This window comes from Oreochromis aureus, linkage group 12 (genome assembly GCF_013358895.1).
Source record: "Oreochromis aureus strain Israel breed Guangdong linkage group 12, ZZ_aureus, whole genome shotgun sequence".
Classification (NCBI taxonomy): Eukaryota; Metazoa; Chordata; class Actinopteri; order Cichliformes; family Cichlidae; genus Oreochromis; species Oreochromis aureus.
Window position 1 is genome coordinate 5,284,721 of NC_052953.1, and position 15,951 is coordinate 5,300,671.

The 15,951-nt window shown below is 38.9% G+C and overlaps 1 protein-coding gene across 1 annotated transcript in view; it reads left to right on the forward strand.

The window, feature by feature from the left end:
• fras1 (Fraser extracellular matrix complex subunit 1) overlaps positions 1–15,951 on the forward strand; it is a 303,563-nt gene that overhangs the window by 225,458 nt on the left and 62,154 nt on the right. Inside the window, exons 31-36 of the mRNA XM_039621075.1 lie at positions 3,464–3,580; positions 5,637–5,751; positions 9,375–9,512; positions 11,060–11,092; positions 15,262–15,393; positions 15,492–15,620. Of these exons, the coding sequence (XP_039477009.1) occupies positions 3,464–3,580; positions 5,637–5,751; positions 9,375–9,512; positions 11,060–11,092; positions 15,262–15,393; positions 15,492–15,620 (664 nt within the window). The remainder of the gene's footprint in view (positions 1–3,463; positions 3,581–5,636; positions 5,752–9,374; positions 9,513–11,059; positions 11,093–15,261; positions 15,394–15,491; positions 15,621–15,951) is intronic.

Sequence of the window (15,951 nt, forward strand, 5' to 3'; positions counted from 1 at the left end):
CCACTCCACTGAGAAAAAATCCTGGAAAACACCGTGCTTACCTTACTGTTCTCTTTTAACTGACACCAATGTTTTTTTCTTCCTACAAAAAGTCCATATTAATTTTTGATGTGTATTCACGTTGGATGGTGGTCCTAAATTTTATTTCAAGTGGTATTTGAAAGGTCTCAGAAGTCTTACATTTAAGGTGTAGCAGTCCTGCAGTATTCTGGCAGCGATAAAGCTGCTGAATCTTTCTTTGGAAGTCTCATCTTTTGAGTTTTGGATTGGATTTTAAACCTTATGAAGATTATAAAATACGGTATGTCTTTTTATGTTGAAGCAAATCAACATGATCAATAATTTTCTGCAGCAGCACCAGCTTCAATAAATCCAGCTGACTCAACACTGCCTCTCATGACAACACATTACTTGTGATTGGTGCCGCTGACTCCAGGCTTCATGCTGCTCCTACATTACTTCTGACTGACAAAGCTGACTACAGGTTCTTGAACTTTCCTTCCTGCAAATGCCACTGATGTGACAGGAACAAGCTGCAGTGGAATAAGTAAGTGGGGACAGAAATTGGCTTTTAGAATGAACAGCCAAGGCTTCTGCCTCTGCATGTCTATCAGGGGACTAAACAATTTATGGCTACATACGTTAGAGGGCTCGAGTAAGACAATAGTGCATCGGCTTAAAAGTTTTCAAAAGTGTTGCGTCAGCAGACGGGAAGAGAGCTACATTTCAAATCTGTTCCAGTGAAGAACACAGAGACGATTATCTGATCCACTATTATCTTTCTCTAATCAGCAATTAGTAAAATCCTAAATTCTAATTGAAACGATCAGCTGCTTCATAAACACGCAGAGAGGTCAAAGGTTAGAGACTGAATTGACTGACAAATACACAGATACTTATACATAAAGTACTGTAATTAAGTACCAAAAGTAAGGGACAGATTTCAACACAGTGAGCTGTAATGTAATTCAAATAATTCAAAAGTGTACCGACAGCGACTCGAGCATCAATCAAAGTGGCCAAGCCTCTAACTCCAGTTTTCATATGATGACCTTTAGTTTTGAAAGGATATTAGAGAGAGAGAGTGAGAGAGAGTGAGGGGGAATGACGCACAGAAAATGGTCCTGGGAAGACTTGAGCATCAGGCCTTTGCAGGCTTTCAGCATATAGGTTACCTGTTCTCAACCAGGTGAGCTAGAGCAGCGCCTACAACTGTTTCATTCTACTGTCAGTTTGAACATTTAATATGGGAGCCAGCCTTAAGTGGACGTGAGAGGAAGTCCACTACATGTTCGTGCATATATATGTATATATATATATATATATATATATATATATATATATATATATATATATATATATATATATATATATATATGTATATATATATATATATATATGTATATATGTGTATATATGTGTGTGTGCATATATATATGTTGAGATATAGATATATTTATAGATAGATAGATCTTACAAAGGTCCATTGAGTAACTGAAGCCACCAAAGACAGGACACTTACATTAGAGCCTCTTATTTCGTGTTTTGTTTGGGTTTCCGGACCAGCAATCTATGGAATTACCAAAATCAGAGAGGGGATAGAGAGGCATACATGCCAACCCTCCTGAATTTTTCCGGGAGAATCCCGAATTTCAGCGCCCCTCCCGAAAATCTTCCGGAGCCACCATTCTCCCGAATTTCTCCTGATTTTCCACCCAGACAACAAAAATGAAAAACCATATCCCTGAATTCATAGCGCGGTCCAGCCAATTCCAGTTTCCAACAATGGCAGCAGCTACTTAGTTTTAATATTACTCTTATTACTCTTTCTGGGTCGCAAAATAAACTTTTAGCATATTTTCAGGCGAGAATGTAGCTGTGTAAACTTCAAATATCTGAGCTGGCGAGAACAGCGAACTCCCGGCACATCGTTTTCAGACCCCCGCGGTCTTTCGCTACTCAGGTTAAACATGATATATAAGTCAAGTCAAGTCAAGTTGGCTTTATTGTCACTTCAACCATATACAGTTAAATATACAGTTAAAACGAAACAACGTTTCTCCAGAACCAAGGTGCTACATGCAACATAAATTTACAGCATAAATTAACAGAAAACACTAAACTAGCTAACTAAGAGGCCTAGTTAGCTGGCTAGCAGAGACAAGACAGACTGACCTAACATAAATTACAACATAAATTAACAAAAACTAACTATCTAACTATCTAAGGAAAAATCCAGTAATAATATAATATTGTGCTTAAGTCACTGAGCTAAAAATGTTATTGTTTGGCTTTTTTCAGTGTTTTATTTGTTCGTGAGTAAATCAGTTTGGCTGAGATTAAAGTTATTAGATTAGATAAGATTAAATAAAACTTTATTAATCCCTCCAGAGGGTTCCTCTGGGGTTTTCACACAGCTGAATAAACGTCAAACACGCTTCTGAATAAACAGAAGCGTGTGATGGCCGAGAATTTACGCCAGCATCCGGTTATATTTAGATAGCAAGGAGCAGACGGCAGAGTTTCACTCCACAAAGAGATCTCGTGACGTAATTCTGAGGGCTAGACCGTCACAGTCGCTCACTTCTGGCCTGCCCGGCTTTCGGAGGACCCGGCCCACTTAGACCACGAAGGCCGGGTCCTCAGGTGCAGCCTCTGAATTTGGACACCCCCTGGGGGACAGTAATAACGGTGACATTGAACTTACTTAAAATAAATAATTTTAAATATATAAACACTGGAAAATGCAAGTTTTTTGTATATGTATATGTATTCCATTCATTTGTAATTGATTACTTTAAGTTTTTACTTCACAGACACATCAGCCTGAAGCATACGTGGAGAAGCAGAACAGCTGTCCACTGCTGTCAACACAAAGAGCAACATGCTCCTTAACAAAAACCCTCAGAGGCTCCATCTGCGTCCTTTTTTAAAAGTCTTAAAACACGTTTAGTGTGGATTTCAGAACATCGTTTAAGAGCAAACAGCAGTGTTTAGGCTTCAGAGTAATAACTGCTCCAGTGCTGAAAGAAGAACTAAAACACGAGCTGAATTTTACTCAGATTGATGTCTCTTTTTTAATATTCTCACGGTGTAGGCAGTGATTTATGAAAAGAAGCACACTGAGTCTCTGTGGCTCATTCCTGCAGTGCAGTCTGATGCCAGGCTCACTTTCTGTTCCTGTTCACAGTTATTAGACTGCAGCTTGTTTTCATCAAAGCGGTTGTGTCTTACTTCTGGTGGTTCTCAGGAGTATGTCATCAGCTGTGTCACTCAGAAATGAATTATAATATACCTTTGCAGTAGAAAAACAAGACATTTATTGAGCTGGTATGCTGCAAATTGAGACTTAAGGCTTCAAGCTTTACAGTGAGCAGAGGCAGACTAAGGATGCTGACGTGGATCGAGTTTGTTGAAGAAGCGGCTCTCATATAGGAGGCTGTGTACCTGTTTGTCTGTGCAGGTTTCCACAGAGGCAGAACCAGTCGTTCAGAGCGATGCTCAGACCTTCACCATAGGAGTCATGCCTCAGATCCCAGGATTCCCACAGCTGGCCCCCGACTGCGACCTACAGATCACGGTGAGAGGAAAAACACGCAAAGAGACACCATAATGGAAGCCATGACATGCTGTATGAAAGTCTTAGAAAACAATGGCTTCAATAACAAATTATGTTGTTATTGTCAACTATATAGCTACTCTAATGCATATTCTTTTTTAAAATTTTACTCTGTAGAACCATTTATTGTATTATATTCAGCTTTTTACATGAAATGTCATTATATTTAGATTTTTACCTCTTAAACCACTTTAATTTATTCTGAGCTTGTTTCTTTTGAGGATTTTAACCGTATTAAGCTTTATAATTTACTAACCTGCTTTGTATTGTTTACTGTTTTGACTGCTGTAACACAGTAAAATACATTTTTTTCTTATGTTGCACTGAACTACATGATTTTGTGTGAAAACCCAGCAATAGTTTTGACTCTGAATAACCATCAGTTGATCTTTTCTGGGTTCTAGTCTGGAGTAAAAAACAAATCCGAAGTCAAAGTCACGTTACTGTGAGCTGCACGTCTTCAAACATCGCGCTGACATCCTTGCTGTATGTTTTCCTGTTAAACAAACCCCCCAAAAATGTTGCTTTTGAGAAGATTAAGAAACTTATGAGAAGATGGTTAGTGACCAGAGAGCCTGGTGACCTTTCACCCTGAAATCTGTTTCTCATTCCACTGAGCTGAGTGACCCCACCAGGTAGCACCAAAGGTTTATAATGCTAACATCAGAGGGCAGAGAGGTCACCATCTGACCAATCAAAAAGAATTTATACATAAATAAATGTGCAGTCTGCTGTATATTGTTCACTGGATGTTGGTTCAGCTACAGAAATTTTTTCCTGGGGAGATAATTCAGCAAAATCCATGTTTAAAACTCGACTGTGTAAAGTTCATTTATAAAGTCTCGTACTCGACACCACGTTGATTAAAAAAGGAGACATTAGAGTGGCTGCAAGAATTAGAGACTCGGACGGCATATTAGAGCTTTTGAAGGTAAAAAGAAAATGTAAGTGGTCTGGGGAGTGCTTGTAGTTTTTGGAGGGGAAAAAAACCCTCAGATTCTGAGATTAAAGTAATAAATTTGTGAGGAGAAAAATGACAGGACATTTAAGAGAATAAAACTCATAAATATGTGAGTTTTTTTCTCGTACATTTGTAAGGGAAAACTTCATAAATTTTAAAGAAAGGAGCTCATAAATTTACAAGAGAAAAGATCACAGCGAGGATGAGAAATTTATAAGAAAAAACGAATTCATGAGACGAAAAATTATTTATGATAAATGGAAATGAATTCACATATTTCAACTTCTGGGACCAATAAATCATACAAATCATTTCTAAACACCAACAGCGTCCTTTTCAACCACATTATTTCAGCCACAACATCAAATCACCAACTTGCTTTCATTATGACGAGTCGTCCTCCATCATGGGCTTAGCGGCTCTCGCCGTGTAGCTGGATGTGAGACGAGCATGTGGGGAATATCTATAAAGTGCAAAGCCAAAAAAAGGTAACACATCAATATTTAAGATTGATTTTATTTACGAGGCGAGAAAAACACATATTTATAAGAAAAAACTCACAAATTGGTCCAAGAATTCCCACTAATAGAGTGCAGTGCGACCAAAATGTCTACACACATCGAGGTTATCCTGTTAGTCACACAACAATTAGTTACAATTACAATTAGTTTTTTAAGTATTCCTCTGAATAATTTGGGTTTTTTTAAATTGTGAAGTGGCTTTGGAGACATTATGCTGTATTAGTGGGTTTGTTTTGACACATTTTTGAGTTTCACTTTGAAAAAGGAGCAGCCGAAAGTTTTTTCTTGGATCTTGCAACTTTTTGAGTTTTTTTCCTGGTGAAATGCTTTTGCACACGATCCCGGGAGAGACTCTTTCTTGTGTTTGTGTGTGTTTTCTGTTGTTTTCTGCCTAGATATCAGAGGTGGAGGATATAGAAGCTTATGTTTACCTCGTTTCTCACCTTAACGTGTGTGTGTGTGTGTGTGTGTGTGTGTGTGTGTGTGTGTGTGTGGGTGGGTCTGTGTGTGTGTGGGTGGGTCTGTGTGTGTGTAGGCTCTGGAGGATCAGGTGACAGAGATAACGCCTTCAGCGCTGTCCTTCGTCGACTCTGAGACTCCCAGCGATAAGCTCATCTACAGTATCACCAAACCACTACCATCGGGACAAGGTCAGCCACACACACACAGACACACACGTGCAGCTTTTCCCTCATAATGTGGAAAAGATTAAAAGGATTAAAATCTAACTCCTGTCAGGGGGCAGGAGCCTTATAATTAGATACAGTGGGTAGGTTTCTGAGTTCGTGTTTGATTTTCAGCTCAGAACTGGAGAGGGAGAAATTAAAGTGTCAAGAAGTTATACTGTTCCTCATTAATTATCACTTAAATAGTCACAAGTCGGGTGCTGTTAATCCACAGTTTGGTGGGATGGAGCGGTGCAATGAGGCAAAGTTTTCTTCCTGTTTTTTTCTGGGGTTTTTTGGTTGTTATAAAACTGGAAAACTCTTTGCATCCACAACATCTGTGGGAAAATGCAAATAGAGATGAAGTGCTTTGTGCCATATTCGACTGTAGATAGACAACTTACAGCCAAATTTTGGACAGACGAAAAATCCACATGTAGCGCTGTCATATCAAAATTAGACACAATTAGACCAAATTATGTGTCACAGAAAATGAGCCAATTTACCGAGGCTGCAAAAACATAACCAAACAGACGTGAAATGCACAGAGAGACACAGAGTAAAATGTTCCTTAGCAAAGGATACTGGGAAGCCTGGACTGTGTATTCACACAGAAGGCTGATTAGTGATAAGCCACAGCTGGAAAATGAGACACAGGCAGAAACAATCAGGACACGAATGAAAACCCAAATCAACACAAGAGGAAACTAGCTGTCTGAATAAAACAGGAAGAGAGCTACGACCCCAACTGAAGCAAAAAGACACTGAAATATAAACGAACTAACTGAGGGGGAGAATGCAGAAATTCAGGAATTCACAACTACCCCAACACATGAAGCAGAACTTCATAATCCAGGCACACTAAAGCTCAGCATACTAGAATAACAATGAATCAAAACACGAGCCTGCAAAACAGAAATGTCATGACCAAAACCACAAAAAATGAAATTTAGTATTGATGAGAATGACCAAAAATGTAAAGCACTGCAGCAGCTGTGAGAATGGACAGAAAACTCCAGAAAATCATGAGAGGAGGCACCAAGGCTCAGAGTTTTTACCTGAGATGTGCAAATAGGTTCAGAGAACAGGAGTTCTATATTTGTCTGGAAGTCTTACATTATCTAAAATGTACAGTCATATCTTTTGGTATTAGAGGATAACAGAGCACTGCAGACAATCTTGTCTTGTTCTTTCTGAGTAAGGCATTACTTCTTGTTAATTTCTTGTTTGCAGAGGCATCAAATATTTGCTGAGGAGTTGAAATGTTGTCACATTTTAATATTGGTACATAGTGCACGAGTCTTGCTACAGTTATTTGAACCTCGTTAGAAGAAACTTTACTTTCCTGCAGGTTGAGACCTCGTAGTGCTCAGTGGAAATTACTCTATCAGGACATCAGATCCACGTTTGTTTATCACACGGTTACTTTGTTGTTTGATACAACTGATCATGTTTTTAAGACTTGCCACCCAAAATATTCCTTTAAAATGTTGACCTTTATTTGATGTTATTTTTAATAACAAGGAACGGGAAAAATAGGAACAAAGTACATAAACGTCATGTTACGACACACTTCTCTTGTAATGTGTCCAAATTAGTCTCCAAGAAAGTCATTTTCCCTACAGTGATTTTAGCTTTGGTTAGTGGCATCCTTCCAATCCCATTTTCTGCCAATTATCCGGATCAGTTTGCAGGGATAGCAGTCAAAGCAGAGATGCCTGCACCTCCCTCTCACCAGGCACCTCCTCTAGCTGCTCTGGGGGGGATATCAGCCAGCTAAAAGACGTAATCTCTCCGTTGCCTGAAGCACCTCATCCAAGAGGCTGGACCACCTGAACCGCCTCGGCTGGCTGTTTTCAATGTGGAGCAGCAGCAGCTCTGATCTGTACCAGCAGTCTTGGTTTTGTTCCCAGCTTGCAACAGTAGGCGAGGGTAGCAATGTACATGGACCAGTAAATCAACACAGACTCGTACTGCAGCCATCTCATTTATATCACACCTGAATTTGTGGTCATATAACCTGATGTGGTTTAAGTGGCCTCATTTTAGTTTCACCAAGTGAACCAACTATGTGGATAAAGGCTCATTGAATGTGTTACCCACCAACCTCAGTGTTTAACTCACTATTTTAAAGGCTAAGCCAGCACAAGTGTTGCATACTTTAGAATGAACAGCAGTATATTAGATCATAATTTATGTGTAAGGAGCCTTATGAGGCCACAACTGTGTTTGTCCCCATTCTGATAAAGAGCATACAAAGTGCACCTTGTTACATTTTATTACTGTATAATAAAATAAAGTGAGACTACAAAGTTTAGGAAGGGGGCTCATGTTCTGTAGAGCAAGAGTTTGGCTTTTCCCTGCTTGGAGTCGCAGAAACTACCAACCTTCTGCTTCTAAGTCTGCTTCAGTAGCATCGCCGCCCTCCAAAATAATTTCATTATCGTCTTTCCGTGTATAAGAATGAGCATTGCTTTCATTTTTGCTGAATTTAATGTGCCGTTCAGACATTCATTTCATCGCTGGACCATCTGTCAGAGTGCTGCATCATTTTCAGCTCTCTGTCTAATGAAAGGGAAAAGCGATTTACAATGGGTCATATTCATCAGCTAATGGACTGATAAATTTGTGTGTAGACTTTGTGAACGGAGCCAATGAGAAGGAGGAGGAAAACTTCTGTTTTTGTGGGAATATTTATCACGATTTTTTTTTTTTTTAAACCTTGAAAGTTTTAGTTCTTTTTAGTGAAATTACAGTATATTGGTCAAAATAAGTTTGAAGTTTCCAGTCTTCTGTAAGAATAAAGTTGGAAGTTAAAGGATTTCACCACCACATTTTCAGAGGGAAGAGCTGTTTGGGAGAAATGAGCATCCTTATTGTTTCAATTAAAGCATGGCATGCAGCTTTCCTTTACTACAAGGTAGCTAACAGTCTTAAACAAAGTCTTATAAGAGAGTTTAGCTCACTGGTTGAGCAGATGGGCTGGAGTCGGACCCACAGCTCTTTATTGTGCATCTTTCCCTCCTCTATCTACCATTTTTCCTTTCTTACTATCAAAGGCAAAAATGCCCCAAAAATATATCTTTAATAAGACTGATGAAATAGAAATTGACAAATTTGTAACACTGAACTATAATCTTGCCAAGAACTCTAAAGGCTAGAAAAATCAGGGTCATTCACTCTAACTAGCAAATTTCTTACATCATTATCTTTAATAGTTTTTGTGATATTCTTGTTTAAATGTTGCCTCAGACTCCAATGTGCAAAAACCTTCTGGGTACCTCGTATCTGACGTATTTTGGGCATGTCCAGCTGGGAGGAGACCCCGGGGCGAGAACACAGGCTGGGAATCCTGGGATCTCTCTCAGTGTCCTCTGAGAGACGCTGGCCCCTGTGACCTGAATGGATGGAGCCCCAAAATGCTTGATCACATCCTGTATTTCTTTATTTTATTATTATTATTATTATTTTGTTTTTCTGCTTGGCCTTTAACATCATACTTCCAGCATTATTCTCAGCATTTTTAGTGACCCGGTCAGCTCTCTGTACTGTTTCACTTGCTACATGCTCAAACAAAATCTCATCATTTGCTGATTTTTTGTTTCCAGGGACCATCGAGCACCGTGACAGGCCACACACACACGTGCAACATTTCACTCAGGCTGATGTGAATAACGGCAAGATCATCTACAGACCGCCGCAGGCTCCGTCACACCTCCAGGAGCTCTACCAGTACTCCTTCACTGGTACGATGTTACTCACACTTCACTAACCTCCAGCTCCTTTATGCACCAGATGAACCAGATGTGCTTAGTTCAGGGACCTGTCACTGAATAACACTGTTTTACCTCTTTGATTGTTGTCCTTGTTTTTGTTTAAACTATCTGTCCATTAGTTTTTCTGAAAAATCAAACATAATTCATGTGAAGCAGCAGGAGTTATTTTAAACTTCGCCCGCTACAAGTGCTTTGCAGAAGTGATCTCAGCTTTATAACACGATGTCCGTTTAGTAGTTTTATGACACAAAGCCGCTGGAGCTGAAGTTTATCTAATCTCAGCGTGGCGTCCACTGTCACTCACTGTGCTGTTTATTAAAAGCACACAACACTCATTGTACTTGTCAAAGCACTTTAATATTTTGCAAACTAATAAGTCTCACTTCACCGGTTCAGTTTGTTGTTGTTTGCCTGTCACTCCATTATAGAGCTTTGACTAAGTAAACCGAATGCTCATGTTGTAAAAACTAAGCTTGTAACTAAAATAAAGGGTTTGAAAGGTCTCATCCACTGACAGATGCCATTTGCACCAAGGTTCAATAATCATTTGAACCTACCTAGCCTGAGACTCACACAGGTGCTATCAGTAAACAGTCAGTGTCAAGTCTGAGTGTTTCTGATTTGCTTTAACAACCAACTCTCTCCCAAAGCTGGATTCTTCCTTCATCTCCCTCCTTCTCACCTGGATGCTTCTGATAAAATGGTCACTCTGGGCTAAAATGATGCCTTTAAAATCTCAGATGACTTTGCAGTTTCTGGTCATTAATTTGAGACTTTAATCTCGAATTATATCGCACCTTTTTGTTGTAAATTTGGGACTTTGCCCCACTCAGAGTGAACCTCGTCTATACTGGCTAACTGTCAGATGTAAAAACAAATATGTTAACTGCTTTTAAAGCCTTAAATGGCTTTAATAGTTTGTCTAATTACATTTGAGCTTCTGAAAATGGGAGACTAAGTGTAAAAATTGTTAAACCCCTCGAATTAAAGCTGAAATCTTAAACTTCAATCACATTTTGTTTGTCTCAAAACAAATGGTCCTAACTGAATGTTTATATTACAGTATTACATGTTAATCATTATTAAAGTTTGAGTAATCTTTACTTTTTCTGTCTTTTGTTGCCAGTCATGCATCACATTTATTCTTGCAAAGCTTTTAACAATAAAATTAGCCTTGCCTGGTTAGTATTTGAAGAGGTGGACAGGTCGGACAAGGAAGAGCAGAGTTTTAATGTTTCAAAACAATCAGAGGACGCTAAGACGTTTCCAGAAGCACAGACCTCTGTTTAAAAAGATCTTCCATAATCCGACATCAAAGCATACTTTTATTTTCTTAATCTGGGTTTATGGAGCTCCAGTGGAAGCTTTGCATCAGTAAATCATCCCCATCGCCTCTGAGTTTATACAGTATGGGCTTTTCTCTTTAGTGAAACGCGCCGTCACCGCTGCCTGAATCCTCTGTTTTTTACTTTTATCGCCTCCCGGCTGTAACTCCTTTCTTTTTTTAACCCCAACAGGCCTGCCGGAGTCGCTGAGCGTTTATTTCACAGGTAAATACTTCATCTTGCTGAATTTAAAAAGTAAGAGGAGGAAGCAGACAAAAGGGAGGCAGTTTGTCTCCTCCTCCCCCAGTCCTCTTTCTTCTTCTTCTTTTTTTACCAGCTCTTCTTTCTCATCTTTTTCATCGTAAATCTTCTCTCAATCCTCACCTCCTCCTCCACACTGCATTCTCTCCTCCCGTCTTCTCCCCTCTGCTATCAATTTCTCCTTTTTATCTTCCCTTTTTCACCTCCTTCAACTTTTCTCCACCTATTCTTCTTCTCTCTCCTCCCCATGTCTCCTTTATTTAATTAGTTTCTCTCTCATTTCCATTTTTATTTCAGTTCCTTTCTTACCTAATTATATCCCTTTCCCTTTTTCAGTCCTAAAGTTCTCCTTTTCCCTCTTTTCCACCGTACAGTTTATATTCTTCTCTATGAATTTCACCTCTCTGTTTTGCTCCTCTCCTACTCCTGTTTCCTCTCTCCTCCTTTTTATCTTCCCCATAAATGTTCCTCCCCTTGGATTTTTCCTCACCTCTTTTGTTTTTCCTGTTCTATTCATCTTTCTCTCATCTTTTAAGTTCATCACCCCTCTAATCTCTCCTCTTTTCACACCCAGTGCTCCTCATCATCCTCTTCTCCTCTTCGTCCCTCGCTCCTTTGTCATTACTACACTGATCCACTTCAACTGAAGTCTTCAGATCCTTTATGATTCTCTGTTCTCGAACTTTGACCTTGAACCTTAAGATAAAAACAAGGCTTACTCAACATTTGGAAGAGTGCCACCACTCTCTAACTCCATTCCAACAGCAGTCTGTGTTTACAGGTGTCACCAAAGTGTTTTTCACTTTAGTGTCGGCTCTCGGGAGCACACAGTGCTTTCAGCCTCTGCTCCAGTTCAGACTTTAAGTGGCTTCTATAGGCCCCTAAAAGAGGAAAATGACCTCTACCTAAAGTTCAGCTGCAGTTATCAGGACACTGTTGTTGATCTGCAGTGCAGAAGATAAATTACATTTACCGGAACAGCTGCTGTACGCGCTCAGATATTGTTTTTATATTTAATTTGAGCATTTACATTTTTTAGCAAGTTTATACTTCTTCTCTTCTTCATTATGTAATCAGCAGACTAGCCAGTTAACTGATTAGTTACAAGCACACCTTTCATTAGTGATCAGCTTTTGGTAATTACATGCATTTGCTGCTTTTCATTTTAAATATTTTTTTTTGCAAATTCAGTGTGTGGAACAACAAAAACACTGTGGCAGTTTTCTGGCTTTAATCCGTTCCAAATTATTCATCAGCTCTCAGTTTAAACTGAGACATTAAGTGGAACTTTCACTCACTGTGCTGTTTCTGTTCTGTTCTGGTGTTTACAAAGAAATCAACAATACCGAAAACATCTTAAATGCAAAAACAGGCACCGGTCGTACATGTGAAGCGGTAGCGAGCCAAACAAATCTGCAAGGAGTAAACAAAGGAAAATTCCTGGAAAAAATCCAGGAGAGGTCATACACAAGAAGCTCAAGTGTGAACTCAGAGGAATATAACTAAAAACGGGACTGCTGGAAGGCTTGGCTGAACAAGCGGGAAAGATGATCCATCAGCGAGCACAGAGATGCTGCAAATATATATGATAAATAAATATATAAATAAAGGAGTCATAAAGGAAGTAAACTGACAACTGTGTGATCAGACTAACAATTCCAAAATAAAACAGAAAATTGCTAAACAGACACACAACAATTAAGTCCACTTGTGAGTTTAGACTAATTACAGTGAATTACAGCGCAGCTAACAGCTAAACAGCCCTCCAAAAAGCAATAACACCAGTTTTATTGTATTGAATCTGACAGACAAATGACTGTAATAAGTCTGTATTGCAGTTTAACTCAGTTCAAACAAAGGTCACTCTACTTATACTGTAAGTGCAAACAAACTCTTTCTATGGTAAACTATAAATATTACAGCTCTCAGTCGGCTGAGCTGTACTAATAAGTTTTCATCAAATATCACGATTTTATGGTGTTTCAGAGAAATCACCCTCTCAGTTATTCCAATTACTCTAAGTGATGCAAGTTTATTCATCATTAAAATTAATAACAGTGGATAAAACACTTCATAAACAGTCATTATTGGATTAATCTTAATCAGATTGATGAGTTCATTCATGTTCATCAGTTTAACCGTGTACTTTGTGTCTGTGCTCATTTATATTGTCTTCATTCATAATAAATGATTTAAAATAATAATGTTGGTTCAGCTTTTAACATGCAGACAACAAAAACAGCTCCTTATAGCACAGAGTTGCCTCATATCAGGCTAAGCACTGATAACATAACCTTTACATGACATTTAAATTAACCATCATTACTTAAGCAAACACAAAAATGCGACTTCATTCTAAGAATTTGTACCTGTGGTTAAGTTATAGCAAATAAATGTTGTTTTAAAAGTTTTCATTAGTTTTATCTGTATCTGCATTGAAATGCCGTTCCTCCATAGCTGTATAAACCTGTGCTTTTAAATGAATTGGTTCTTACGATGGGTAGGGAAAATTGTCCCCTTGTGTCTTGTTGGGTAGAATATTCATGTCTGTCTACAGCAGGGGTCTCAAACTCGCGGCCCGGGGGCCACTTGCGGTCCGCGTCACCACTACTTGCAGCCTGTATATTGACGTGAAGAAATATAAAGCAATTTATTCCTTGAAGTTACTTTTTTAGGTAGCATTTGTTTCTTGTTGAGTGCAATGTTAAAATAAGTTCTTTAATAAGCAAAAAATTATTTGATATGAAGGCAACATGAGCAGAGAGCACAAACATGGTGAGGGATTGGCTGTGTTAGTTCAATGAGAGAGTCAAAAACTAATGTGTACACTTATGTCTGCGCTTTTATTTTGGTAAATACGAACAAAATTGTAGCAGAAGTGTCCGGCCAGAAAGAGAGCACCAGTTTGTTTATTTGGTAGTTCAATGAACGGCTTCAGTTGGTTAAGAGTGAGACAAAAAATGCTTTCACATTTGCAGTTTTGTCTTGTTATGCAATATTTGAAATTTTAAAAAACAAACAAAACATGACTTTTTCATAAATATTTGTGGGTGTTTGTTTTCTTGTTTGTTTGTTTTTTTGTACAAGTTGAACACTAAAGTGGCCCTGACATGAGAGTGCCGGCAGTGGCCCACAGCTCATTTAAGTTTGAGACCCCTGCTCTACAGTGAAACACAAAGTTTTATTAACAATAACAGGAAATTTGGTAACAACAATATTTCTAATAAATACAATTTAACAATAAAGTAATCTCTCTAAGTAGCTTCTCATTTTATGTCAGAGACATGAAAAAGTTAAAGCAATCTGTTTGGGGCTTTAGCATAATTCAGCACTATTGTGGGACTGTTGTTTCAATTGCGTCCCTTCACTTACTTTCACGGCAACACTCATCTAAAGTCTAAACGTTTCAGTCTGAAGGAAGAAATGAACAGAAATGTGTGGAGCAGATAAAATAGCTCTCTGTTGCCACTCGAGTTTTACCCTTTCTGACACAAACGCAAAGGGTATTTGTGTCTCCAGCTGGAATCAAACCAGCAACCTTTTACTTGCCAGTTAAATGTGTTAAGTGCTACACCATCAGAGGCACACAGTGGCGAAAACTCTCAGGAATTTTGTCTTTTTAATTCAGGTTATTTAAGAATTTATTGAAAAGGTAAAACAAAAGAGCAACAAAATAATAAAATCATAATAAAATTTTATATGAAGCTGTTTTTTTCCCTCTCATTTATGTCCAGGTGAAACAATTGACACTTGACAGTTGGCTTGTTGCTGTTTCAATTTTAAATCATGTGTTAATGCAAAGTGACAAGTGGACCCATCAAGTAGAGTTTACACTCTAACACCTTTTTTTGGCTTATAACTGGACTGATTCTGTTTTTTAAATTAATTAATAACTTCAGCCTCTATGATGTGCTTTATTTTTTATAATCCAGACTTGTAGCTTATTAAATTTCCTTAAAAAGTTTTCTTTGTGAAGTGAAAGAAGCTGGGAAGCTAATTAGCAGTGATGTGTTAGAGGTGTGTTTGTTTTCGGACTAATTTGTGTCTGTGTGTTTCCTCTGTCTCATTTATGATCTGTGTGGTTGCTTTAATGATATTCTTCTTCTCCTCCTTCTTGCGTGCGTGTGCTTCAGTGTCAGATGGCGAGCACACCACGCCTGAGCTGGACTTTGCTGTCCTGCTGCTGACAAACCACCAGCAGCCGCCGGTGTTTCAGGTTCTGGACCCGCTGCTGGAGGTCAGCCTCGGAGGACAAGCTGCCATCGGTAAGATTATATAAACACAAAAACTATTTAAGAAGAGAACTTGTTGAGGGCCAGCTGTTCGTGCTTCTAACTCTTCTCCATTTCTGTGGCGCGTGCAGGCGGTCAGCAGCTGGCTGTGAGCGACGTTGACACGGCTCCAGATGACCTGGAGTTCGAGGTGGTAGAAGCTCCCGTCCATGGAGAGCTGATAAAGACTGACGGCAACACAAAAATTCGCATGACTAATGGTAAAGTACAACACACTGACACTGCTGGGATCAGAGGAGGATGGATGGATGCATGGATGGATGGATGGATGGATGCATGGATGGATGGATGCATGGATGGATGGACGGATGGACGGACATTTATTTGTCTGATTTTTGTTTTTAAACTTTTTTAGGGATCTGTAAATTATCATATCATATGATGTTTAGCTAATAGATTTTAACACAGCATAGTCACACGAGGCTGGCTCGTAGGGCTTGTGTCATTTTTACTTACTTTAGTCTCAGCTTGAGTTGAACTGCTCACCAGCTTTAAAGGTAATGTGAAACAGAAGCCTGGCCACCCGCTTAA